At 63.2% G+C, this 23246-nt stretch overlaps 1 protein-coding gene across 5 annotated transcripts; it reads left to right on the plus strand.

Annotated features, from left to right (window-relative positions):
- The first annotated feature begins 97 nt into the window (after nt 1-97).
- On the plus strand, nt 98-23089 carry LOC309401945 (misshapen-like kinase 1). Of its 5 annotated transcripts, none has more exons than XM_081971326.1 (34): nt 98-332; nt 5443-5508; nt 7539-7595; nt 7768-7893; nt 7987-8097; nt 8188-8278; nt 10096-10226; nt 10785-10839; nt 10935-11013; nt 11256-11431; nt 11533-11602; nt 11701-11908; nt 12012-12128; nt 12232-12318; nt 12424-12606; nt 12694-12867; nt 13224-13487; nt 13735-13826; nt 14141-14275; nt 14438-14550; nt 14775-14863; nt 15157-15180; nt 15503-15687; nt 15797-15911; nt 18706-18849; nt 19061-19172; nt 19500-19658; nt 19755-19898; nt 20027-20161; nt 20345-20445; nt 20555-20704; nt 20807-20966; nt 21644-21783; nt 21911-23089. In XM_081971326.1, the coding sequence occupies exons 1-34, from the start codon at nt 276-278 to the stop codon at nt 21992-21994; spliced, it is 4134 nt and encodes a 1377-aa protein (XP_081827452.1). In that variant the 5' UTR covers nt 98-275; the 3' UTR covers nt 21995-23089. The 5 variants fall into 5 exon arrangements, with proteins under 5 accessions (XP_081827452.1, XP_081827453.1, XP_081827454.1 ...); XM_081971327.1 differs by having other exon boundaries at nt 12015-12128; XM_081971328.1 differs by lacking the exon at nt 15157-15180.
- Nucleotides 23090-23246: the final 157 nt, after the last annotated feature.

Consider the following 23246-nt stretch of genomic DNA (forward strand, 5'->3'; position numbering starts at 1 on the left):
GCTCTTTCCGCCACCCCGCTTCCAGACGACCGGCGATTCTACGCATGCCCGCCTGCGCGCGCTCTTCCTCCGGGCCCTCCCCCTCGGAGGGAAGGCGGAGCGCCGCCGGGGGACAGAGCTCCGCCCTCCCAGCCTGCGCGCGTGCGCAGTGCGGTGGCCCTCTCCTCTGGGCGCCGCCGAGTCGGAGCTAGGCGAGCGGCGGGTGTCTCGGAGGGTCGCTCGGCCGAACGAGCAGCGCGATGGGCCCGTAGCCGAGCGGGAAGGAAGCCGTCGCCATGGCCGACCCGGCCCCCGCCCGCAGCCTGGACGACATCGATCTCTCCGCCCTCCGGGTGAGTGGGCCGCCCGCCGCCCCCGCCCCGCCAGCCGCCTCCCCTCCGCCGACCCCGGGGAGAAGGGCCCGGCCAGGCCGCGGAGCCTCTCCTGGAGCCCCTCGGACGCTGCTGGGGGAGGGCCGCCTCTGCCTGCGGGGGGGGGCTCGCTGGAGGAGGGCGGGGGGGCTGCGGAGGCCCCCGAGAGGCCTGGAGGGGGGGGCTCCTCCTGGGGGGCTCAGACACAGCGCCCCCCTCTCGCCCCGGTCTCTGGGGGAGGGGCTTTAAACAGCCCCCCTCCCCCCCAAGACCCTCCCGGTGGGGGCCCTGAGGAGGGGGAGGGGAGCCGCCAGCCAGACCCCCTCCCTCTGCGCCTGCTGGGGGCTCCTGCGGGGTCTCCGTCGGGGCCGAGGGGAGCGGAGCCTCGCAGGCCAGGCCGGCCCCTCTGCCGGGAGAGAGCCGGGTGCGGGCAGCCGAGGGCCGGCCCGTCTCCGGCGCTTCATCCCTAGAGGGGGGAGAGGGGCCCGGGGAGAGCCGGGCAGGGGCCGCGCGGGAGCAGCGCCCTGGACCCCCCCCGGGCAACTCTTGGCGCTTGCTTGGCAGACCGGGAGCGCCCTGAAGCCAGGGCTGCCGGCCGAGCCCCGGTGGCCGAGGGGGCCGTGTTGGCCCGGGGAGGGAGGGGCCCTCCGGCTGCCCTTCCCTCCTGGAGCCTCATCCCGGCAGCACCTGCCAGGGAGGGAGGGAGGGAGGGGCGGCGGGGACGGATCCCCCCCCAAAAGCTCTTTCGGCAACTGACCTTCAGGCTCCTCTGGGGGGAGGGTGCAGGGTCGGCCTGCTTCCCCCTTTAGAGTAGGGGGTTTCTGTTCCTCCGCCCTCACCCCCAGCGAGTGGGATGGCCAAGGAGTGCTTGGGGCTGCTGGGAGTGGGCCTTCCTTCCCTCTGGGGGAGCCCTGCTCTGCTTCCCTCCTGACCCTCCCGAGGTAGTCTAGGGCAGCCCCCCCCTCCCGCCCCCCCCCCGGACCGCCCGTCTGTTTATGCCTGGATCCCTGCTGTGGAGGGGCAGAGCAGAGCCTCCCCTGTGCTCTGCTTCCTTGTCCCCAGAGGGCCCCTCCCTTTGCCTTGGGCTCCTGGCCGATTCAATGGCCACCGATGGAAATTTCCCCTCCCATCCATTCAGGAGACTTGGGGGCGGCTGAGTTGGGGCTGCACCTGCTCTACGCCTGAAGCTGCTGTATCTTTCCAGCCCCAGCGCTGGGGGTGGGGGGGAGGCTGCTCCCCACCCCTCTGCCGTTCCTCCCCCCCCCCCGTGTCTGTGGGAGGGGGCTGCCGCCTGCTCCCGTCGCCCGGCCTCTCCATCCGCCTGGGAGGGCTCTGGGTGCTGGACTCCCTCGTGCCACCTTGCCCGCTTGTTGCTAGGGAGAACTTGTTGACTGCAGCACGTTGCCCTTCATTGAATCACAATCTCCCCTTTCACGCTTGCCTACGCTGCCAGCCTCCCCCCTGGACCGTCCCGGCAGGCCCTGCCGCCCTCTGAGCCACCGCCAAGCCCAGAGCGGGCAAAGGGCGTCCCAGCACTCGTGTCGACATGCAGCCGTGGGGGGAGGGGTGGGTCTCCCGCAGTGGTCTGGCCGTGGGGACCGGCCTCCCTGCTGGGCCACTGGGGGGCTCTGGTCCTGTAGTGGGCCTTGGGAGAACCCAGTGGCGCTCCAAGGGACCCCGTGGGCAGCAGGGGAGCCAGGCGGGGGCCCTGGGCCCTCCTGGAAGCCCAGAGAGGTCAGGTGGGGCAGGTGGGCCGGCCGGCTCCCTCCTGGCTGCTGCGACTGGGGCCGTTCAGCTGGCTCAGGCTCCCACCCCCAGGGAGATGTGGAGGGTGGGGCCTCTTCCTTTGTGGAGGGTGGACCTGCCCAGACCGGCTTTTCTGTCTGCCTTTCGCTCTCTCCTCCCCCCCCCTCTCTCCTGGCCTACCTGGGGGGTGAATAAGCACCTGGTGGGAGGAGGGACCCTGGCAGCGGGAGGCACTCCTTGACCCAGCTGAGAAGAGGCTTAAATGGGGAGGAAGCCCCCCCCCAATGGCATCCTACAGGAGGAGCCTGGTCAGGTGGAAGGGTTTTGGAAGGCCCCTTTCTTCCCCCTGGCTTAGCCCACCTTGGCAAAGCAGCCACCGATGCCATCGCATCGTCCTACAAAGAGAAGGAGGCCTCCTTCCCCTCCCTTCCTTCCCTTAAAAAGGCAGTTTTTGGCCTTGTGAAATTGTTCCACGGGGAGGGACGGGGGGGGTGGGTGTTGATGCAGGCTGGACCCCTGCTCTGGCCTTGCTTCCAGGGTGTTTCCTCCTCCCCCCTCTGACCTTGGCAGGACCTCGCCTCCTCCTTCACCACCCCCACCCTGTGGTGGGAAGGCAAGACAGGCTCCCAGGTGCCCGTGGGCACTGCCAGCAGGAGGCCCAGAGCCTCTCCTGCCCAACCCGCCCGGGATGGGCGAAGCCACCCGAGCCCAGCGTGGCTGGCAGGCCGGGCGAGGTTAAGGAGGCGGCGGTGGGCCTGGCTTTCAGCCAGAGAGTTGGAAGTGTGGCATCTGTGAGGGGGCCTCTATTTTGGCCAGGGGGCTGTGCTGAACCCTCTCCCCCAATCCCCCCTCCCCTCTCTCCAGTGGCCACTGGGCTTCTTGGGGAAACTGGGCTCCTTTTGCCCCCTTATAAGCCTTGGTGACGGGAGGTGGAAGCTGCCAGGCCAGGCCTCTTCTTCCACCCCCGGCCCAAAATCTCCCTGCTGCACCTGGCTGGGCAGACAGAGAGACAGGCAAGGCTGCCCCAGTGCTGAGCTGAGCCAGAGCTGCTTCCCCCCCCCCCCCCCCGTCAAGAAGGCTGCCATGGAGATGAAGGCAGCCACCGTGGGGGCGGAGGCTGGCAGGCTTCCTCCCCCCCCCTCAGGCACGATTAGCAGCCTCTCTGGAAAGGCAGGAGGCTGGGGGGTGCCCCCCCCCAGTGAGAAGTGGCAGCATAGCCCCTCCCCTCGAGGGGGGCAGCTGACCGACTGGGGCCACGCAAAGCCCTTCGGTCCTTCCCTGCTGTGCACCTTGGAAGAGAGGAGGTGCCAGTCCATAAGAGCCTGCCCAGGGTTGGCACAGCGGGTGTCATGCCATCTGCAGAACTGGGTGGGGATGGGGAGACGGCCTTGCCCGCTGTCGGGAGCAAAGGTTGCCTTCCTCTTCCCAGGGTGCCCGAGGCAGCTGCCAGGGAGTGTGTGTGTCCCCCCCCCCCCCCCCCGGCCTGACCTGGGAGATGGCTGGGCCTCCCACCCGCTTTCCTGCGGAGGACCCTTGTGCATGGGACTGGAGGCCCAGATGAGTCCCTGGGATGGGCTGAGGGGGGTCCTCGACCTGGGCTGCCCACTGATTGCAGGCAAAGGAGAGGCTTCCATCCTCCCACCCCCCACCCGTGCCTGGTGTGGGCTGGGCTGGTGGAGGGAGGCCGTGGGATGGGCAGCTGTTAGCTCATGTCCCCTCGGTCCCTCTTTGCCACCCCCAAACCCTCCCCACGTCCCCCCACGCAAGAGGGTTGAGGAATCCCTCCCTCCATCACCACCTTTGAAGGGGGGCTGCAAGGGACTGACCCCCCCATTCCCTCCCTCCAAAGGGACCCTCGGCCTCCCCCCTTTGCTTCAGATTTCTTCCCTGGGGGGGGGCTGAGGAAGAGTGGGGTCAGCGAACTGGGGAGGGGGTCTTATGAGCAACATTGCAAAGAGAGGCCTGCACTTGGCAAGAGGGGGTGAGGGTGGCAGGCAGTAGAGGCCGGAGACCTGAAGGTGACATAAAGCCCCTTCCTTCTTGGGTGCTGGATCCCGGGGGGGGGGGAGAGAAGGGGGGCGGTGTCCCAAGGGCAGCCGCCTGTCAAAGAAGCAAAGGGAGCACAGCTGCACTGCATTGTCTTGCTGCCCCCCAGGGAACTCTGCTGTGGAGCTTCAGAAGAGGGGGCCAGCCCCTGCCCTCCCTGGGTCCTCGGGGGCAGCTGGGAGGGCCGAGGCTGAGGGTCCCCAGGCCAGACATAGACCGGGGGAGGGGCGGGGCGGTGGGCTTCTCTCCAGGATTCGGCTATGGGCTGGGGAGACCTTCCTTGCCCCCCCCCCCGGTGCTCAGCTGGGAGGCCCTGCCCCCCCCCAGGCGTAGGGCCTAGGGGGCAGCAGCCTTCCTGAGCTGAAGGCCGGAAATGGGGGCCAGGTTGCGGCTGAGGAGGCCTCCGGATGATTTCAGGGAGCCTGGATTGGGGTCGAGCCGCCTGGGCCCTCCCCTGCCTTCTAATGAGAAGCTATTCATAGCTGCCCTGGGGGATCCGGCCCTCCGTTACCCTAGATTTGAGGCCGAGCTCCGCCCTCTGCAGGGGACCCAGAAGGAAAGCGGGGCAGCCATGGGGAGGGCTGGGGAGGCTCAGGGCAAGCAGAGCCTGGAGGAAACGGGGCCAAGGTGCAGCAGGAGGCCAATTGGGGTCGCAGGAGGCCCTGGCGGGACAGAGCCCCCACGGCCCCTCCCCGGCTGCCCTGGGGCAAAGGCTGGAGTCAGCCGGAGGGGAGGGGGCACTGTTGTCTGGATACCGGGGTGGGGGCAGGAGATGGAGGCCCCGGGCTGCACCAGGAGGGGGGGAGGCACCCTAGGCAGAACTAGCTTTGGGGCCGAGACAAGGACAGTGTCCGCTCTGGGGCAGCCCCCTTCTTTGGCCTCTGCTGGCCAACCCATCTCCTCTGCCCCCCCCCCCCCCGGGACTGGCCTTCCTTGCTGTTGCTCAGGAGCGGCTGCCTACATAGGAGGTGCCCGCACGGAAGGGCCTCTGCAGGTAGTGGGGGGGGAGGTACAGGGGGGTCTCTTAGGACAAGATGTACAAGACTGGAGGGGGGGGTGTAGGGAGCTCGCAGCTTTTTTGCCTCCCCAGGCACACACACACACACCTGTTACCCCCGGGTGCCTCACGCTGGCATTCTATATTGTGGGCGCTTCCTGGGTGGGCAGCCTCGGCAGACCCAGGGGGCTCAGCGGTAGGCCTGCCCCTTGCCCATAGATGGGCAGGAGGTGGCCTTGACCTCTGGGCAGCTGCCAGGGTCTCATCCAGCACCTCCTTTCCCCCTCCCCCCCCCCCCCGCAGGATCCGGCTGGTATATTTGAGCTGGTGGAGGTGGTTGGCAATGGCACCTATGGACAGGTCTACAAGGTGAGTGACCGCGGGGGGATGCGCTGTTGTTGGGAGAATCCATTGCTGCTGTGGGGGAGGGCCGGGCCTTTCAGGAGCCTTGTGACCGGGAGGGGGGACACACGGGCCAGCCCCCACGCCTGAAAGGGTCTCCTGGGGGGGGGGCTGCCCATGCCCCCCCCATGGGACCCTGGGGGGTTCTGGCAAGGAAGGAGAAGGGGGCCAGGGTGCCCTTGAGGTCAGACGTCCCACCCTATGCTCCTGGGCTGTGAGCCTCTTCCCAGCATCCCTGGGGCAGCCCCCCAAGCAGCTAGGGGGACCTGCTCTCCTGGGCCCCTCCCAGCTTCCCCCCATGAGCCCAGGACAGAATGGAGGGCTGGGGGGGGCTGGAGTGGAGGGGGCTCCTGGATACTGGGAGGGGGACAGTGCAGACTCCTCACCGCCTAAGGGCTGCCCCCCTCCCTCCCTCCCCTGCCTGCCCCCCCTTGAGAAGCAAGGCAGAGACCTTCCCAGGGAAGCCACCAAGCACACACACACACACCCCGTTAGCCTTGACCCAGCAGTCCAGGGCCGGAGGGTGGGGGAAGGTTCCTCTCTGGCGAGATTGCTTTTCTTTTTGCTGACCCCACCCCACCCCCACACCATGTTGGAAGCAGCCACAAGGCCCCTCCAGATGCTCTCTTCGTTTCTCCCCACACCCTTTTTAGGGGGGCGGAGGCAGGTGAGAGGAGCAAGTCACACACACACCCCGATTGTCGAGGGGACCTTTGCCCCCTGAGAGGGGCTCAGACACCCCCCCCCACCAGGGGGTTTGGGGTGGGCAAGGAGGGGAGGGGTTCTGTGGAGAAGGTGGGGTGGCTGGGGGAGGGGGGACAGGGAGGAGGTGTACAGATCGCTCTCTCCACAGTGAACGGGCGGGCGAGGGGGGGGGCTTTTCAGCCCTGGTCCCCTTGAAAGGAAGCGGAAGGCGGTTGCCAAGCAACAGCTGCCCACGCCAAGCTGCATGGCAGAGAAGACAATGCCAACACATGGCTGAGGGCAGGGGGGGGCTGTAAAATCGCCCCGTGGCTCTCCTCCCCCTCCTCCAACAGTGCACCCAACTACTGGGGGGGGGGGTGTCTCAGCGAGGCTGCTGCCCAGCAGTCCGGATCTGGGTGGGGAGGTGTCTCCCACTTTCTGCAGCAATGGCTGCCCTTCCTCCGCAGCAGCTGAGTGGGGGGCTGTGAAGGGGGGTGCAGATGAGAGCCCCCCCCCCCCCCGTGAATGGAGAAAAAGCGGTGCTTGACCTACCCCTCCAGCCAGCCTTCGGAGGGAGAGGCAGCCCTGGGTCCCCCATTGGCTGTGGAGGGGGGGCTTGGCCCTGGGTGTCAGCAGGAGTCCCCCTGGGGCCCAGATTGGGGTGGGGGGCTTAAGAGCAAGAGGGGCCCAGAGGCATATTCTGGACTCCCACCCTGCCAGCCTGCCTCCTTTCCGGTGCCAGCGAAAGCAGCTGCTCCCCCCCAGGCAGAGCCCCGTCCAGGAGGGTGATGGGCTAAGCCTTGGTGGTGGGTGGCCCGGGTGGGAGAGCCAGGCCAGGAGGACTCCGGGGCTCCCTCTGCTGGCCCAAAGAGCTCACAACGCAGCAGGTGCCTGCAAAGAGAGCCCCCCCTCCCCTCTAGATTGGCGGGGGGGGGGCGAAGAGCCAAGAACGGCTTATCCTCTGGGGGGGGGGGCTGAGCCCAAGCAGCTCTCGCAGGCAGAGCAAGAAACGGGGGTTCCAGCCGGGGGGGCTTTGGGGTGAGGTGGGGGTGGGTAAAACGCCTGGAAGGGCCTCAGAAGTAGTGTTTGGGCCCCAGTGCCAGGGGCCACACAGGCCGGGCGCCAGATGCAATGACCACCGAAATTGTGGGGGACGCAGGCGGCCTTAGACCAGAGCAGGAAGCAGCAGGAGCCCCTTTTCCCAAGGCTTCTGGGGCGCCCCAGAGCGGAGGGAGGGCCGGGTGGGACGCCTCGAGAGGCAGAGGGCCACCGGCTGACTCCGTCCTCTCCTCCTCCTCCTCCTCCTCCGCCAGGGCCGCCATGTCAAGACCGGGCAGTTGGCTGCCATCAAAGTCATGGATGTCACGGAGGTAGGCGCTGGCTCAGCTTCCCTCGCCCCGGAAGGGCCGGAAGGCGGGCAGGGCCACCCTGAGCCAGCCGGGGGCCACCAAGGGAAGAGGCCGGACTGCTGCCGAGCCCACATGGGAGGGTGGTCTGTGCTCTTCTGATTCCTCCTCCCCCCCCCCCCCACCTGCCTGAAAGGACGAAGAGGAGGAGATCAAGCAGGAGATCAACATGCTCAAGAAATACTCCCACCACCGCAACATCGCCACCTACTACGGGGCCTTCGTTAAGAAGAGCCCCCCCGGGAACGACGACCAGCTCTGGGTGAGGCCAGTGGGGGTCCCCCCCGAGAGCAGCCGGCGGGCCGATCGAGCTGCGGTGTGGCAGCCCTGACCTCCCCTGCCTGCTTTTCCCCAGCTGGTGATGGAGTTTTGCGGTGCGGGCTCCGTGACGGACCTTGTGAAGAACACCAAGGGCAACGCCCTGAAGGAAGACGGCATCGCCTACATCTGCCGGGAGATCCTGCGGGTGAGGAGGGGCTCCTGCGGCTGGGGGGGAGCTGGGGCAAAGCACCCCCTGCACAAGGCCTCACCTCCCCCCCTCCCCCCTCCCCCCCAGGGACTGGCTCACCTCCACGCGCACAAAGTCATCCACCGGGACATCAAGGGGCAGAACGTGCTGCTGACAGAGAACGCCGAAGTGAAGCTGGGTAGGTGGGCTGCCGTGCTCCCCCAGGACTCTCTGGAACCACCGTCCCCACCAGGCCCCCAGAGGGAGGGCTGGGCCTCCCTTTGGGGTTGCCCCAGTGGGGAGCACTGGAGGGCAGGGGGGGGGGGGAGCTGCGCCTGTCCCAGGAATGTCAGGAGGGGGAGGGGGTAGAATCTGCCACAGGCTGGACTGGGCTTCCCAGGCATCCCTGGGCACGGGGGCTCCCCTGGCACAGCTGTCCAAGGGGGTGAAGCAAGAGCCAGCTGTTCAAGGAGAGCCTCAGGGATTCCCCTGGCCTTCGGGGGCATTCTGTGTGCATGTCAGACCCACAGAAGCTTCCGGGCTTTTCCCCCAGGGGGCAGTGCCAGAGCCCCAAAACTTTAGGGCCCCGACACCTTTCCACGGAGAGCAAGCGCCAGAGCTGATGCCCCCGGATTGGGCTGGCGGAGGTTCACCTCCGCTTGGCTCCTCTGTCCCTGTCTAGATGCCCCCCCACCCCCTGAGCAGCCCCCCTGCCACCGGCTGAGGGTCTCCCTTGACTGTGGGAGCAGCACTTGGCTCTGACCAACACCCCCACCCCCAAGGACTCGAACCCTGCTCCCCCCCCCACCCCGGAGGTTGAGGGGGTCCAATGCTGGGAGAGAGCATCAAGGCCCAGGAAACGGGGGGCGGGGGTGGGTCCGGATGCCTTCTGCCCAGGAGTTGGCTTCCCAGGGCGGAAGTGGACAAAGGCTGCCAGGTCCAGGGGGGCCCCTGGGTGGAGACCCTGGTGCTATTCCTGGAAGCAAGCGGCTGCCCCCTGCCCACAGAGGGGGGGGGCGGAATCCAGGCAGTGGGGGGCTTTGTCCACTCCTCTCCAGCCGGGCGTCTCTGCAGGGGCCGTGGGCCCAGAGAAGCAGAGGCTTCTTTGCCCTCTGAGCCCCACTTCAGCTCTTTCCAGGTCCTGAGTGGGGGGCCCTCCATAGGGGGGGTGGGGTTGAGCTGCAAAGCCCTCTTCTGCCAGCCCTCTCTGGAGACCCTCTGGATCCCAGAGGAACCTCAGCCAGCCCCGCTAGGAGCCACCCACCCCCTCACAGAGGCCCAGGGTTGGCCAGGGAAATGTGTCCGGTCATGTTTTCAATTCCTGCCTCATCTGCAAGCAGAAAGCCAACTCACAGGTTGCCCTGGGCTGTGCAGTCAGGGCCAGGAACTCCTGAGCGGTACCAGCACCCTTTCCCAGTGCCCGGAGGAAGCCTTGGGAACTCCTGGCCTCAGGAGGAGGCTCCCGAAGCACACAGAGAGCCACTGCTAGAGAGCTCAGCAGAAGCCGCAGAGTTCCACCCGCTGGCGCCCTCAGCTGGCATCTCCGGGGAAACGCTTCAAGGGCCACAGAAACCATCACCCCAACCGCCCCCTCCTCAGCCTGGTTGGCGTGGTTCCTGTCAGCTAGGAAGCTGAGGCAGAGCAATCCCTCCAGGCCCGTCTCTTCATCTGCATCGTACTGGGGGGGGGGGGGGGGGGAGGGGAGGCACGCTCCCCACAGCCTGGAGGACAGGGGGCCCAACAGGCCAGCCGGCTGGTTTAGAGGAGCCAGCCTTAAACAACTGGGGGAACCCCCCTTCTCCCCTCACCTGGGCTCTTGCGGATCTCTGGACTGCAGGACCATGGGGGGCCCCTGCAACCTCCCCACAGGCCCCCGGGAGAGGAAAAGCTGGTGGGGCTGGGGTCTCACCTGATGGGGCTCCTGGCAGGTTGTTTATTTGAATTGGGGTGGGGTCCCATCACCCCAGAAACTGCCCCGTGGATGAAGCTGCTCTTGTCACCTCTGGCTTTCCGTAGTTGACTTTGGGGTGAGTGCCCAGCTGGACCGCACGGTGGGGCGTCGGAACACGTTCATCGGTACCCCTTACTGGATGGCACCAGAAGTGATCGCCTGCGATGAAAACCCTGATGCCACCTATGACTACAGGGTAGGTCTCCAGGAAACCAGCGGGGGGCGGGGCGTCTTTCGTATCAGAGGGGCCCGGGGAGGTGGGGGGGGGTGTAGGAGACTTGGGAGGAGCTGGCGAGCGCAAAGGAACTGGAGCAAGGGTGGGGGAGACATGGCTGGCTGGACCATGGCTCAACAGCCCTCACACAGCTGCCATCGTACACCAGCTTAGCCTTTGCCAACTGTCAGTCCACCATGAACTGGGGGAGGGGGAGGGAGCTGGATGGGAAGGCTACAGACTCATTGTACAGTCCAGAGGCAGCACCTCGAGATCAAAGCTGGGATTAACCAACCAGCCCCTCAGCAAATTATTCAAATATAATTGGAGAATAAAGGACCAAGGGAGGAGAGGGACTCTACGGGGAAACCAGGGAAGTTGGGCGCGTGAACTTCAGTTCTGGTTTTGCTCTACTGTCATCCGCTTGGCTTTTAGTAAAGTAAACCTTTTGCTACAAGTGGAGTCCAGGGTCTCTCGTAACTACAGGAGTAAATTGGAGTAGATCTGACATCCTCTCTCCCTCCTCCTTCCTCTCTGCAGAGCGACATCTGGTCCCTGGGGATCACGGCCATTGAGATGGCCGAAGGAGCTCCTCGTGAGTGTCTGCATCAGCATATCGGGGCCCTCGCTTTTCTAGGGCGGGATGGGGCCCGTTAACCCTGGCTCTGCTCACCTCTCCTCCTCTTGCAGCCCTGTGTGACATGCACCCCATGCGTGCTCTCTTCCTCATTCCGCGCAATCCTCCACCCAAGCTGAAGTCCAAGAAATGGTACGTCTTCCCTGTGGGCAGCGAGGAGGCAACGAAGGCTGGGAATACTTTGTCTTGTCCTTCTGAAGGGGGTGGGGGAGGATGCATGGCAGGGGGAGACCGTGATCACCATGCCCGATGGAGAGCCTTCCAACTCTGGGAACGGCCGAGTTGGGCTTACGGGTGCCGGCCTCCCTTGCCCCTCGGGGTGTGGGGGCTGGGGAGCAGTGTAACCGCAGCCCGTTCCTCCCGCTCTGGGGTAGGTCCAAGAAGTTCATCGACTTCATTGACAACTGCCTGATCAAAGCCTACCCCAACCGGCCCCCCACTGAGCAGTTGCTCAAGTTCCCCTTCATCCGCGACCAGCCCACCGAGCGACAGGTCCGCATCCAGCTCAAGGACCACATCGACCGCACCCGCAAGAAGAGAGGAGAGAAGGGTAAGTGGGGTGGGGGGGGTCTGGCTCCCGGGCAGGCAGGCGGGGTGGGGGGTATCTGGGTCTGCACTGGGATGGACACCTCTTGCTATTCCCTCCGGCAGACGAGACGGAGTACGAGTACAGCGGCAGTGAGGAAGAGGACGACGGGCGTGGTGAGGAAGGAGAGCCGAGGTACGGAGTCCTCTCGTTCTGACCCTCCCTGGGGAAGGAGCCTCAGATGTGCCTCTGGGCAGCCAGCTGAGCCCCTCTCTACAATCCCCCACCCCCAGCTCCATCATGAATGTCCCCGGGGAGTCCACCCTGCGGAGGGAGTTCCTCCGCCTGCAGCAGGAGAACAAGAGCAACTCGGAGGCTCTGAAGCTACAGCAGCAACTGGCCGCCCAGCACCGCGACTCTGAGGCCCATATCAAACACCTACTGCACCAGCGCCAGCGCCGCATCGAGGAGCAGAAGGAAGAGCGCCGGCGAGTGGAAGAGGTGGGCCAGAGGCTCCCCCCCCCGCTCTTTCATGGTTGGCCCCGAGAGCCCGCCGGGCCCCCTGCGCTCACTTAGCCACCCGCTTCCCCCCCTCTGTCCACAGCAGCAGCGCCGAGAGCGAGAGCAGCGGAAGCTTCAGGGCAAGGAGCACCAGCGGCGCCTGGAGGACCTGCAAGTGATGCGCCGGGAGGAGGAGCGCCGGCAGGCGGAGCGGGAGCAGGTGGGGTGGGGGGACTCCCCGGTGGGGCCTTCCTGCTTCCCTTGCTCTGCTGGTGCCCCTTCCTCATCGGCTCCTCCGCCCCGCCCCCCCCTCCGTCCCCCAGGAGTACATCAGGCACAAGCTGGAGGAGGAGCAGAGGCAGCTGGAGATCCTGCAGCAACAGCTCCTGCAGGAACAGGCCCTTCTGCTGGTGAGGCCGGAGGGAGAGGCGGGGGGGGGTCGGCCTGCTGGGCAGGGGCTGCTACCCTTCCCCCCCCCCCAGTCCCGGCAGAGCCTCCCCTGGTTGTCCTTGCAGGAGTACAAGCGGAAGCAGCTGGAGGAGCAGCGGCAGTCGGAGCGGCTCCAGAGGCAGCTCCAGCAGGAGCACGCCTACCTCAAGTCCCTCCAGCAGCAGCAGCAGCAGCAGCAGCCGAAGCCTCTCTACCACCACAGCCGCAGCAGCGCAGCCGCCCCCGAGAAGCCCCCCTGGGCCCGTGAGGTGCCTCCCTTGGCAGGGAGAGCGGGTGGGGTGGGGGAGCAGAGGGGGCCGCAGAGGGGCAGTGGGCCAGCTCAGTCTCGCCCCCAGGTGGAGGAGCGGGTCAGCAAGGAGAGCTCCCCTTCGCTGGCAGCCAAGACCAAGCTGGGAGGCCCTGGGCAAGACGTCGCCCCCCAGCCCTGTGCCGAGTCGGGGTCCCTCGCCTCATCCTCCCAGACGCCCCCCATGCAGCGCCCTGTCGAGCCCCAGGAGGGGCAGCACAAGGTGGGCCCCCTCCCTCCCCTCTCCCCGCCGTCTGCTCCGCTCCCTCCTCCTCCTCCTCCCCCTCCCGCCACCATCCCAGCTGCTTCTTCCCATCGGCTGCTTCTCCCATCGGCTGCCCTCTTCCCCTTCACCCCCCCCCCGCCAGTGGCTGGAGCAGGAGGCTGTGGGGCCCGTCTCCCCACCTGGGGGCCCCAGGGAGACACATGCCCCGGCCCCGAGAGTGGGGGAGGTTGGGCAGCTGAGCCCAGGGCTGGGGTGTCGGGCACTCCCCACCCACCCCTAATCCTGCCATCAGCCCCGCCAGCCTGGGAAGCCGCCCCCCCCCTGACCCCTGCACACGGCCTCTCCCTCCACAGAGCCACCTGGCCCACCGCGTCCCGCTCAAACCATACGCTGCCCCCGTCCCTCGCTCCCAGTCGCTGCAGGACCAGCCCAGCAAGAACATGGCTGCCTTCCCTGTCCATGACTCCGCCTCCTCCTCCGCCCCGCCCCCTCCTCGCGGGGGCATGATCCGGCAGAACTCTGACCCCACTTCTGAGGGGCCTGCCCCACAGCCGTCCCGGCCCAACACTGATCAGCGAGGACCTTGGGTCAAAATGGACCCCAATGGCCCTCCCCAGGTAATCCGTTGGGGAACGGGGGGGGCATGGCACAGGGCGCCCAGGCCGAGCTCTGGGGTGGAGAGACCCAGCCCCCCCTCCCCCCTTCTGGACCCCTTCCTGCCGGCATTCTGGCACACAGGGGGGGGGGGGGGCTTTTCTGTACGCAGAGTCCTTTTCTGAGAGTTTCCCTCAAGTCCTTGGCAAAGGGGGGGGAGTGATGGTGTTCAGCTGGGAAGGCCCCCCCTCACCCTCTCCCTTCCCCCAGGTGCCCCAGCGGACGTCCTCCATAGCGACTGCCCTCAACACCAGCGGAATGACCAGCAGCAGCACGCGGCCAGTCCACGCTGTCCGAGCCAGGTGGGTCCTCCCTCACCGCTGCCTATTGAGCCCCTCCTTCCCCTTGCCTGGACTGCCGCACTGCCCGGGATCCCCTGCCCTCCCCTGGACAGGCTGCGGGAGACGGTCGGGCCTGGCCGGAGAGCCCCGAGGCTGGCTTGCCCTGTGGCTGAAGCGGGGCCTTGGGGGGCAGCCGCTGGGGAGGAAGGCAAAGGGCAGGGGGGCTGGAGGGCACGGGAGCCACTCTCTCAGCGCCAGGCTGGAGCCCCTGCTCACCCCCCCCGGCCCCTCTGGATCCCACCTGCCCCCGTGACGCCTTGTGCTCCCCTCCGCAGGCCCCGTAGCAGGTCTACGTGGCTCCTCCACATGCAGAGCCGGCTGGAGAGGGGGCCCCAGGGGGGGAGCCCTTTGCCGGCCCCTCCTCTCCCCCCACCTGCCGGCCGGACCCCTTCTGGGCCAAACACCAGTAGGTAATGGATCCGCTGCTCCCGCCGGGGCTGCTGGTTGGCTTGCTGGTGTTTCTCCTGCCTGGGGAGGGCTTGAGTGCCGCTGCTGCTTCTGCCACCGCTAGGCTGGGGCGGTGGGGGAGGGGGGCGGGGGGCTGAGCACAGCGTCTCCCTCTTTCCCGCCAGCAACCCCGACCTCCGGCGGAGTGACCCCGGCTGGGAGCGCGGGGACAACCTGCTGCAGTCGGGGGCTGCCAACCTGCCCCAGGCCGGCTCCCTGGAGCGCAACCGTGTGGCAGGTGAGGCTGGACTTGGGCTGTCTTGGAGGAGGGTACGGGGGGGGGAGGGGGAACTGCAGGACCCCACATCCCACAGGAGCGATGGGCCTGGCCCCGAGCGTCTCCCACCCGCTCTTGCAGCAGGCCTTCCCCCTTCTCGTTCTCCGGCTGGGAGGAGGGCAAAGGGAGCGGCAGCCTCTCTGCTCGTGCCCAAACTGCCCCCGCCCCCCCGGTCTCTCCTGCAGCTCCCCTGAAGCTGGAGGGCTCCCCCATCCTGTCCCAAGGCAGGAAGGCCAAGGCGGACGACCATCGCTCGCGGCCGGGGCGGCCAGCAGTGAGTAGGAAGAGGAGAGCTTGGAGGGCAGCTGAAGGGCCCCAAAGGAGCAGCCGTGCCAGGGAAGGGGCCCCCGGAGGGAGGGGGGCTGGGGCGGCCAGAGACCGGCAGATCAGCAGAGAGGAATTTGGGGTGAGGAATGCAGGAGGAGGAGGCTTTGTGGAGGGAGCAGAAGGAGAGGCAGCCCCCTCCCCTCGTTTCCTGTCCCTGGGGCTGCAAAAGGGCGTCCGAGGAGCAGCCTAATGTATTCCTCCCCCCCCCCCCTTCTTTCTTTTTCCTTCTGCATGACTCAGAGCTATAAGCGGGCAATTGGTGAGGTTAGTGCCACCTCCCCACCCTCTGCCTCTCCTCCCCTGGCAAAGCTTCGCGGCCCCCTCCCCATCTCTGTCCCCTCCCCCTCCACTTTCTTTTCCCTGTGCCCCTCCCTCCCTCCCTCTCAGCCTGGCCTGCCCCTCCCTCTGCTGAGTCCTGTGTCCTGCTGGGCAGGAGGGGGCAGCCAACTGCCCATAACTCCCCGCTCTGCTATCACAGCCGTGTTCTTGGCAACTGGTGGTGGTGGGGAATTGGCCCCTCCCAACACCCCCAACGGTTTGGCCCTTTGATCAATGTCCGGACCCCCCTCCTCCTCCCCCCCTCTAGAATTTCGTCCTGCTGAAGGAGCGCCCAGAGGAGGCGGCTCCCAAGCCGCTCAAGAAGGCCCTAGACTACTCGTCCTCCAGCGAAGAGGTGGACTCCAGCGAGGAAGAGGAGGAGGAGGAGGAGGAAGAGGAGGAGGCAGGCGAGGGGGAGCGCTCGGAGCCTGGCACGAGCACCCCTGGGGCCAGGTGAGGAGCTGGGGGCGCAGGGGGGGGGGCTCGTCCTCTCTTCCGGCGTCCTCCCGGGCTGACGGTCTCCTCCGGCCCTGACGCTCCGGCCGGCTTTCTCCGGCTGCAGGGATGGCGACACGGACTCGGTTAGCACCATGGTGGTTCACGACGTGGAGGACTTGACGGGGGGCAGCGGGGGCTCCGAGAGCTCCTACGGCGAGGGCAGCATGCTGGTGCAGCGGGTGAGAGGCCTATCCTGCTGGGAAGGTGCCCAGGGCTTGCTGGGGGGGGGGGAGCCAGCCGTGCCCCTCTCCTATGTGCAGCCCAGGAGGAGGGTTGGGTCCTCAGGCTCCCCCGCTCGGCTCTCACAGCCACGCGCTCTTTTTTTTTTATTTTTATTTTTGAACATAAAAGACAACATTAAAAAAATGTTCATCCATTGCATACAGGATGTTGTTTGGTTGCAAGTGTGCTTTTGCACCCGTATTTTCTTTTTTGTTTTTCTTCTTTTTTTTTATTTTTTTTTAATAAACATTTATTTATTTATGTAACAGACATATACAGGTTATCTTATTAGGAGTAACATTTTCTCCCTCCCCCCACCCACCCCCCCATTTCCCCACCCTAACCCTCCCTAACCCAACCCCTGACTTCCCAGATAGAGTCAGAAGCATAGTTACCAGCAAATCTGAAAAACAAATATCCCAATAACAATATGCATATATCAGAATAAGAACAAGATAATACAAAAAAAGACAAAAAAAAGGAGAAAAACCATCATAACCTCCTTTCCAAAACCATTACTACATATTTATGAAGCATTTCTCAACCAAATCCCATAGACACTTCCTTTGAACCGTACCTTAATTTTACAAAATCAATCCAGGGATACCAATCTATAGTATACTTATCGTAAGAGTGATCTTTTAGGTATACAGAAATTTTATCCATTTCGGCAAAATTTGCTACCTTAAGTATCCATTCTTCTATAGAGCATAATTCTGCTTTCTTCCAATATTGTGCTATCAGCAGTCTAGCTGCTGTAATCATATACAATATTAATTTAGTTTCAGCAACAGTGCAGTCAGGTACTATGCCCAATAAAAAAAATTGGGGAGCAAATTTAATTTTTCTTTTAAGAATCTTCTTCTGCATTATCCACCATATTTTAATCCATAAAGCCTTAACTTTCTTACAGGACCACCAAATATGAAAGTAAGAAGCGTTTGAACAATCACACCTCCAGCACTTAGGATTGTAATTTGGATACATTTTAGACAGCTTAGCTGGATCTAAATGCCATCTATAAAACATCTTGTAAAATTTTTCCCTTAAATTCTGAGCTTGCGTAAACTTCCCATTTCTAATCCAAATCTTCTCCCATGTATCTAACATTATAGGTTCCTCTATATTCTGTGCCCACTTTACCATACAGTCCTTAACTAACTCAGAAGCAGAGTCTCTCTTTATCAAAATATTATATATTCTTTTAATATGAAATTGTCCTTGGTCCCTAATTTGCTCAGTCAACTCATCATACGTATTCTCAATACCTATCCTCATATCTTCCTTAAACCTAAATTGTAACTGTTGATACTGAAACCAAGTCTGAACAATCTTTTTATCTTTTAGTTCATCTATCAACTTTAGCTCCCAATGATTATCTACCCAATCCAACAGTTGAGCATATGTAGTTTCATCGTGCCTCTGTGTTATACTAATATTTTCTATCATATGCCTTGGTATTACCCAGTCAGGAATCTTACATTGCATATTTGGCTGATACTTCTTCCAGACTCTTAACAACGCAGACCTACATATATGCGTTCTAAAAACAAAATCTGCTTTTTACCATACATTAAATACGCATGCCAACCATAAAGCAGATCATATCCTTCTAGATTAAGAATTCTCTCCTCCGTCATATTTATCCAGTTACTAATTGCTCCCAGGACAGCTGCATCATAATACAACATCAGGTTAGGCATTTTCAATCCTCCTCTCTCCCGCACATCTTGTATAATCTTCAACTTAACTCTGGGTTTTTTCCCATCCCATATAAATTTATTTATGTCCCCTTGCCACTCTAACAAAGTAGCCTCTCTTTTAATTATTGGTATCATCTGAAACAGAAATAAGAACCTCGGTAGTATATTCATCTTAACCGCAGCTATCCTTCCTAAGAAAGACAGCTTCAGTTTCCTCCACGAGGCCATTTCTTGTTGAACCTTATGCCAAAGCGGCTCATAATTATTTTTATAAAGTTTTGTATTGGAGTTTGTTAAATAAACCCCCAGATATTTAACTTTTTTAACTACTTCAAAACCCGATAACTGCTGGAGTCGTTCAGCTTGAGTACTAGACATATTCTTAAGCAACATTTTTGTCTTAGAATAATTCACCTTAAACCCCGAAACCGCCCCATAATCCAGAATCTCATGTAATAACGGTTCAATAGATTGTATAGGTTTCGAGATAGTAAGAACTAGGTCATCAGCAAAAGCTCTCAATTTATATTCATGATGCCTAATCCGAACACCTTGAATCTCTGTAGATTGACATACCCTAATCAACAATATTTCCAATACTAATACAAAAAGACAACATTAAAAAAATGTTCATCCATTGCATACAGGATGTCGTTTGTTTGCAAGTGTGCTTTTGCACCCGTATTTTCAATTACATATACAATCCCAGTTTTTCCATCCGATATAGCCAAAAACCCTCACTTTCATTGTGCAGCATATGCTCAATTACGATTAATATTTCTTTCAATAAGCTTAATTCTCTTACATTCTTCATTGTCTGCTTAACACCAACGTACCTTTATGCAATCCTTGTCTCACAGCCACGTTCTTAGCAACCGGGGGGGGGGGGGGAGGAATTGGGCCCTCCCAAGACCCCCAATGGCTTGGCCCTTTGATCAACTTCCCAATGATGCCTGGTGGGCTGCAGTGTAATCGGGGAGAAGGAGAGGGGGGGGCTGCCTCCTCTTTGGCCCGGCCCTGTCTTGAGCCCCCTCTCTCCCCTCTCCAGACCCCCGAGGAGGAACGTGGCCTCCTGCACAGTGACAGCAACGGCTACACCAACCTGCCTGACGTGGTCCAGCCCAGCCACTCGCCCACGGAAGCCAAAAGCAGCAACGGCTCCTCCTCGCCTGCCAAGGACGTGGCCACCGACGTGAGTGGGTAGGGAGCCCCAGGGGGCTGGAGGAGGGCCCTGGCACAGAGCCACAGTCATTGCCTCGCCAGGGCTCTGCCTAGCGCCCTCGGCATCGGCCGCTCCCTTGGCACCGGGATCACGCTGGCCACTTTAGGTGAGAGCTGCTTGGCCCTCTGGGAGCATCCCCAGCCTGAGCCCTCCTCTCCCTCCTGCCCTCTCCCGCCTGCAGTACCAGTCGCGGGGGCTTGTCAAGGCGCCTGGCAAGAGCTCCTTCACCATGTTTGTGGATCTGGGCATCTATCAAAGCTCCCCTGGGGGAGGAGACACCATCCCCATCACTGGTGAGTAGCGGGGGAGGAAGAGATGGGTGCTGCGTGGCCACTCCTGGCGCTGACTGTCGTGAGGCTGGGCTGCCCAGGGGACTCTTCCCGGATTTGCAGGTGGGCCGAACGCGGGCTCGGTGCCTGAACCGGAATGGCCATGGGAGGCCTGGGGCTGTGCCCTCCGGTTGGTAGGTCTCCCTGGTCATTTCCACTCCGTGTCTGCCCTCCTGTGTGGGTGGAGGGCTCTCCTGGCCGAGGACTTCGGGCAGCAGCCTCGCCATAAAAGTCACCACCTGTGAAGTTCCCGGCCCCTGAGCCTTTCCTCTTGGCCTCCCCCATTGGCAGCATTCGACCCTGGGCGGCTGGAGCAGCTGCAGCTGGAGGCCCGGAAGGGCTCTGTGGTCAACGTCAACCCTACCAACACGCGGCCTCACAGCGACACACCGGAGATCCGCAAGTACAAAAAGCGCTTCAACTCGGAGATCCTCTGCGCGGCCCTTTGGGGTGAGAGCCGGATGGTGGAGAGGGGGGACGGGGGGGCTCCCGGGCCAAGATGCTCACTGTCTCCTTCCCCTCCCCCCCCCCCGGCGGGATCCACAGGGGTCAACTTGCTGGTGGGCACCGAGAACGGGCTGATGCTGCTGGACCGCAGCGGGCAGGGCAAGGTGTACAGCCTCATCAACCGCCGGCGCTTCCAGCAGATGGACGTCCTGGAGGGCCTCAACCTCCTGACCACCATCTCAGGTCAGGGGCGGCAAGCGCGAGAGGAGGGATCCCCTCCCAAGAGGCCCCCTCTGCTCCCTTTGGGTCCTCCGCTTCCCCCTTCCCTGCCTGGCAGTGACCCCTCCGCTGCCCCTTCCCTGCCTCTCTAGGAAAGAGGAACAAGCTGCGCGTCTATTACCTCTCCTGGCTGCGCAACAAGATTTTGCACAACGACCCCGAAGTTGAGAAGAAGCAGGGTTGGACCACCGTGGGGGACATGGAGGGCTGCATCCACTACCGCGTGGGTGAGCAAGGGCCCGGCTGCGGAAGGACGCCCCCTTGGGGGCTCAAAAGGAAGAGCATCAGGGTCTTCCCTGCCTCCCCTAAGCAATGGGAACTGCCGGGGGGGAGGGCAGGGGTGCCGCTCTACTCCACTTGGGGGGGCCCTCTGAGGGTCCGGCCCTGATGGGGCTCCCTGTCACCCGCAGTGAAGTACGAGCGGATCAAGTTCCTGGTCATTGCGCTGAAGAGCTCGGTGGAGGTCTACGCCTGGGCCCCCAAGCCCTACCACAAGTTCATGGCCTTCAAGGTACCGCGGCCGGTGGGTGGAGGGGCCGGGGGAAGAGGCTGCCCCCCCCCCCCCCGGGCAGCTCTGGTGAGTGATTTCCCTCAAAATCCCCTACCCCCCACCCCCGCAGTCCTTTGCCGACCTGCCGCATCGGCCGCTGCTGGTGGAGCTGACGGTGGAGGAGGGCCAGCGGCTGAAGGTCATCTACGGCTCCTGTGCCGGCTTCCATGCCATTGACGTGGACTCGGGGAACAACTACGACATCTACATCCCGGTCCACGTGAGTCCCCAGGGAGCCCCTCTGGAGGAGTCCGTTACCCTCCCCGCTGGCTTGTCCCCCGGGGCCAGGCAGGGATGACGGCGGCTCCTTCTGGGCCCCCAGATCCAGTGCCAGATAACCCCCCACGCCATCGTCTTCCTGCCCAACACGGAGGGGATGGAGATGCTGCTGTGCTACGAGGATGAGGGGGTCTACGTCAACACCTTCGGCCGCATCATCAAGGACGTCGTCCTGCAGTGGGGGGAGATGCCCACCTCTGTCGGTGAGCCCCGGAGGACGGCCTGGGTCAGAGCCCCGGGAGGGGAGGGGAGGGGGGCGCTCTGGACACCCTCAGACCACGGAGGGCCTGCCAGGCCACGCCCACCCTGGGGACTTTGTTGAAGGCCTCGCTTTACGGCCATTGGCTCCGCGGTCGTGGTCCTCGGAGCTGAGTCACCTGGAGAGAAGCCTCACGGGCGCAGGGGCACAAGTGGGGCGCTTGGCACTTGTTCTGCCCCCTCCCTGCCTCACCCCCTTTCTGACCCTCTTGCCCCCAGGCAGCAGCCGCTTATCTCCCTCTGCCCCATCATCTCAGGGCAGAGTCCTTCCACCCGATTGGCTCTCCGGGTTTCCCCCAAATGCAGCCCCAGAGGTTGCCCCACACTCTACCTGGCCACAGGGCGGGGCTTTCTGAAAAGATGGACTCCGATTCCTCCTGCCTCTTTGGGGGCTGCTGGCTAAGGCCATCGCTCCCCCCCCTCCCTCCCCCCGGAAGTAGCTCCTCTCTTGCTAATTGCCCAAAGTCCGAGCCTTGGGAGGAAGCCCCCTCCCCTCCGTCAGGACTGCCCCCTCCCTGCCAAAGCTGATGGGCTTCCCCCCACCCTTCCTTCCTTCCTTCCTTCCTTCCTTCCTTCACTGGGGGACCCCCACCCACCCACCTTCGCTCCTTTCCCTCCCCAGCGTACATCTGCTCCAATCAGATCATGGGCTGGGGCGAGAAGGCCATTGAGATCCGCTCGGTGGAGACTGGACACCTGGACGGCGTTTTCATGCACAAGCGGGCACAGCGGCTGAAGTTCCTGTGCGAGCGGAATGACAAGGTGGGTCCCTGGGGACGCTGAGCCTGGCCGGGACCCCCGAATGAGGGTGGGGCTGGGGAGGGGGCCCTGCCGGGGTCCTCCCCCCGGGCCCCCCTCCCAACGGCTGTTTCTCTCCCCCCCCCGGCAGGTGTTCTTTGCCTCCGTGCGCTCGGGGGGCAGCAGCCAAGTCTACTTCATGACCCTCAACCGCAGCTGCATCATGAACTGGTGAAGCCGCCGCTCGTCCAGCTCCGGCCAGAGGGACCCCCACCCCCGGCCTGTCTCCAGACGCCCAAGGACAGTCTCCTTCAGGGGAGGGGGAGGCTTCTGGGAGCCCTCCGGGGCAAAGCAGACCCTCTTGGAAGGGGCTACAGAGACCCCCCCCCTCCACCCACCATGCCTCTTTCCTCCCCTGCCCCCCTCCCCCCAAGGGCCCCCACACATTCCATGGCAGCTGCAGGTGGAGAAGGCCGGCGGGTGGAGGAGGGCACTCAGTCGGAGCCCCTCCCCTGTGACCCCAGGACCCCCCCCCACACACAGACACACAACTGGAGGAAGAACAGCCCTCATCCCAACTGCAGGGAGGGGGGTGAATGATGAAACAAGTAAGACCTCCCCCTTATACCCTCACACACTCGACCTTCTGGCAATCCCCCCCCCCCCGTTGTGATCTGGGCATCATGGTTCCCCCACCCACCCCTCTCCTTTGCGCTCTGGAACCCTTGAGAGGGGAGACTGGCTGCTCTCTGGGGGATCCTTCTCCCCCCCCCCCCAAGCCAGCCCCCAGGTTTGGGCTCCACCTGGATGTATATCTGGAATTTTCTCTCCCAAAGACCAAGAGGGGAGCTGTGTATATTTTGCTTTAATTATTCTTTTGTAATGGCGACTTAAGTAATTAACTAATGAAGCACTTTAATGGCCCAGCTCATCAGGTTGGGCAGGGGGCACCTCAGAGGCCTGGGCCGCCTTTCCCTCCCCCTCCCCCACGGAGCCCTCTTTCCCCTTCCCCAGGCAGAGGCCCTCTCTGCTTTGGGCCCCCTCCCACCGCCCCCCTTCGCCCCTCCCTCCCTCCCTCCCTCCCCTTTGGCTAGGCTCGGTTGGGGTGCTTCCAGGGGGCTTTGCCTGGTGGCCGCTGGTGCAGACGCAGGGCAGGCAACGGCTCCTGCTTGCCACTTGATTCTCTTGTGCAGTTTGCTTGCATTTGTATATAATCCCCTCCCCAACTTCTCTGTGGAAAAGGGACCCCCCCCCAACCCCCCAACCCCCCCCCCAGGGATCAGTGGTGGCCTTGGCATTTCATCTCTTGATAAAGAACCAAAATCCTCCCTCTGCGGCTCCGGCTCTTTCTGTGCTGCTGCGGGGATGGTGGGGAGGGGTCTCACGGGGGGAGGCGGCTGCACAGGCCTTGGGAGAGGAGGGGGGGGGCGGGGGTGTCTGCCGCCCCTGTGAAGACAGAGCAGGCTGTGAGCAGGATTGTGAGGGAG

This window comes from Natrix helvetica (assembly GCF_964273705.1).
Source record: "Natrix helvetica genome assembly, chromosome: Z".
NCBI lineage: Eukaryota > Metazoa > Chordata > Lepidosauria > Squamata > Natricidae > Natrix > Natrix helvetica.

Excerpts from the sequence above, each read along its gene's own strand:
- LOC309401945 (XM_081971326.1), top strand. The coding sequence starts at position 276 with ATGGCCGACCCGGCCCCCGCCCGCAGCCTGGACGACATCGATCTCTCC. Across the intron at positions 15,912-18,705 it reads GCAGCATGCTGGTGCAGCGG|ACCCCCGAGGAGGAACGTGG; the intron begins GTGAGAGGCCTA and ends TCCCCTCTCCAG. Across the intron at positions 20,967-21,643 it reads GGAGATGCCCACCTCTGTCG|CGTACATCTGCTCCAATCAG; the intron begins GTGAGCCCCGGA and ends TTCCCTCCCCAG.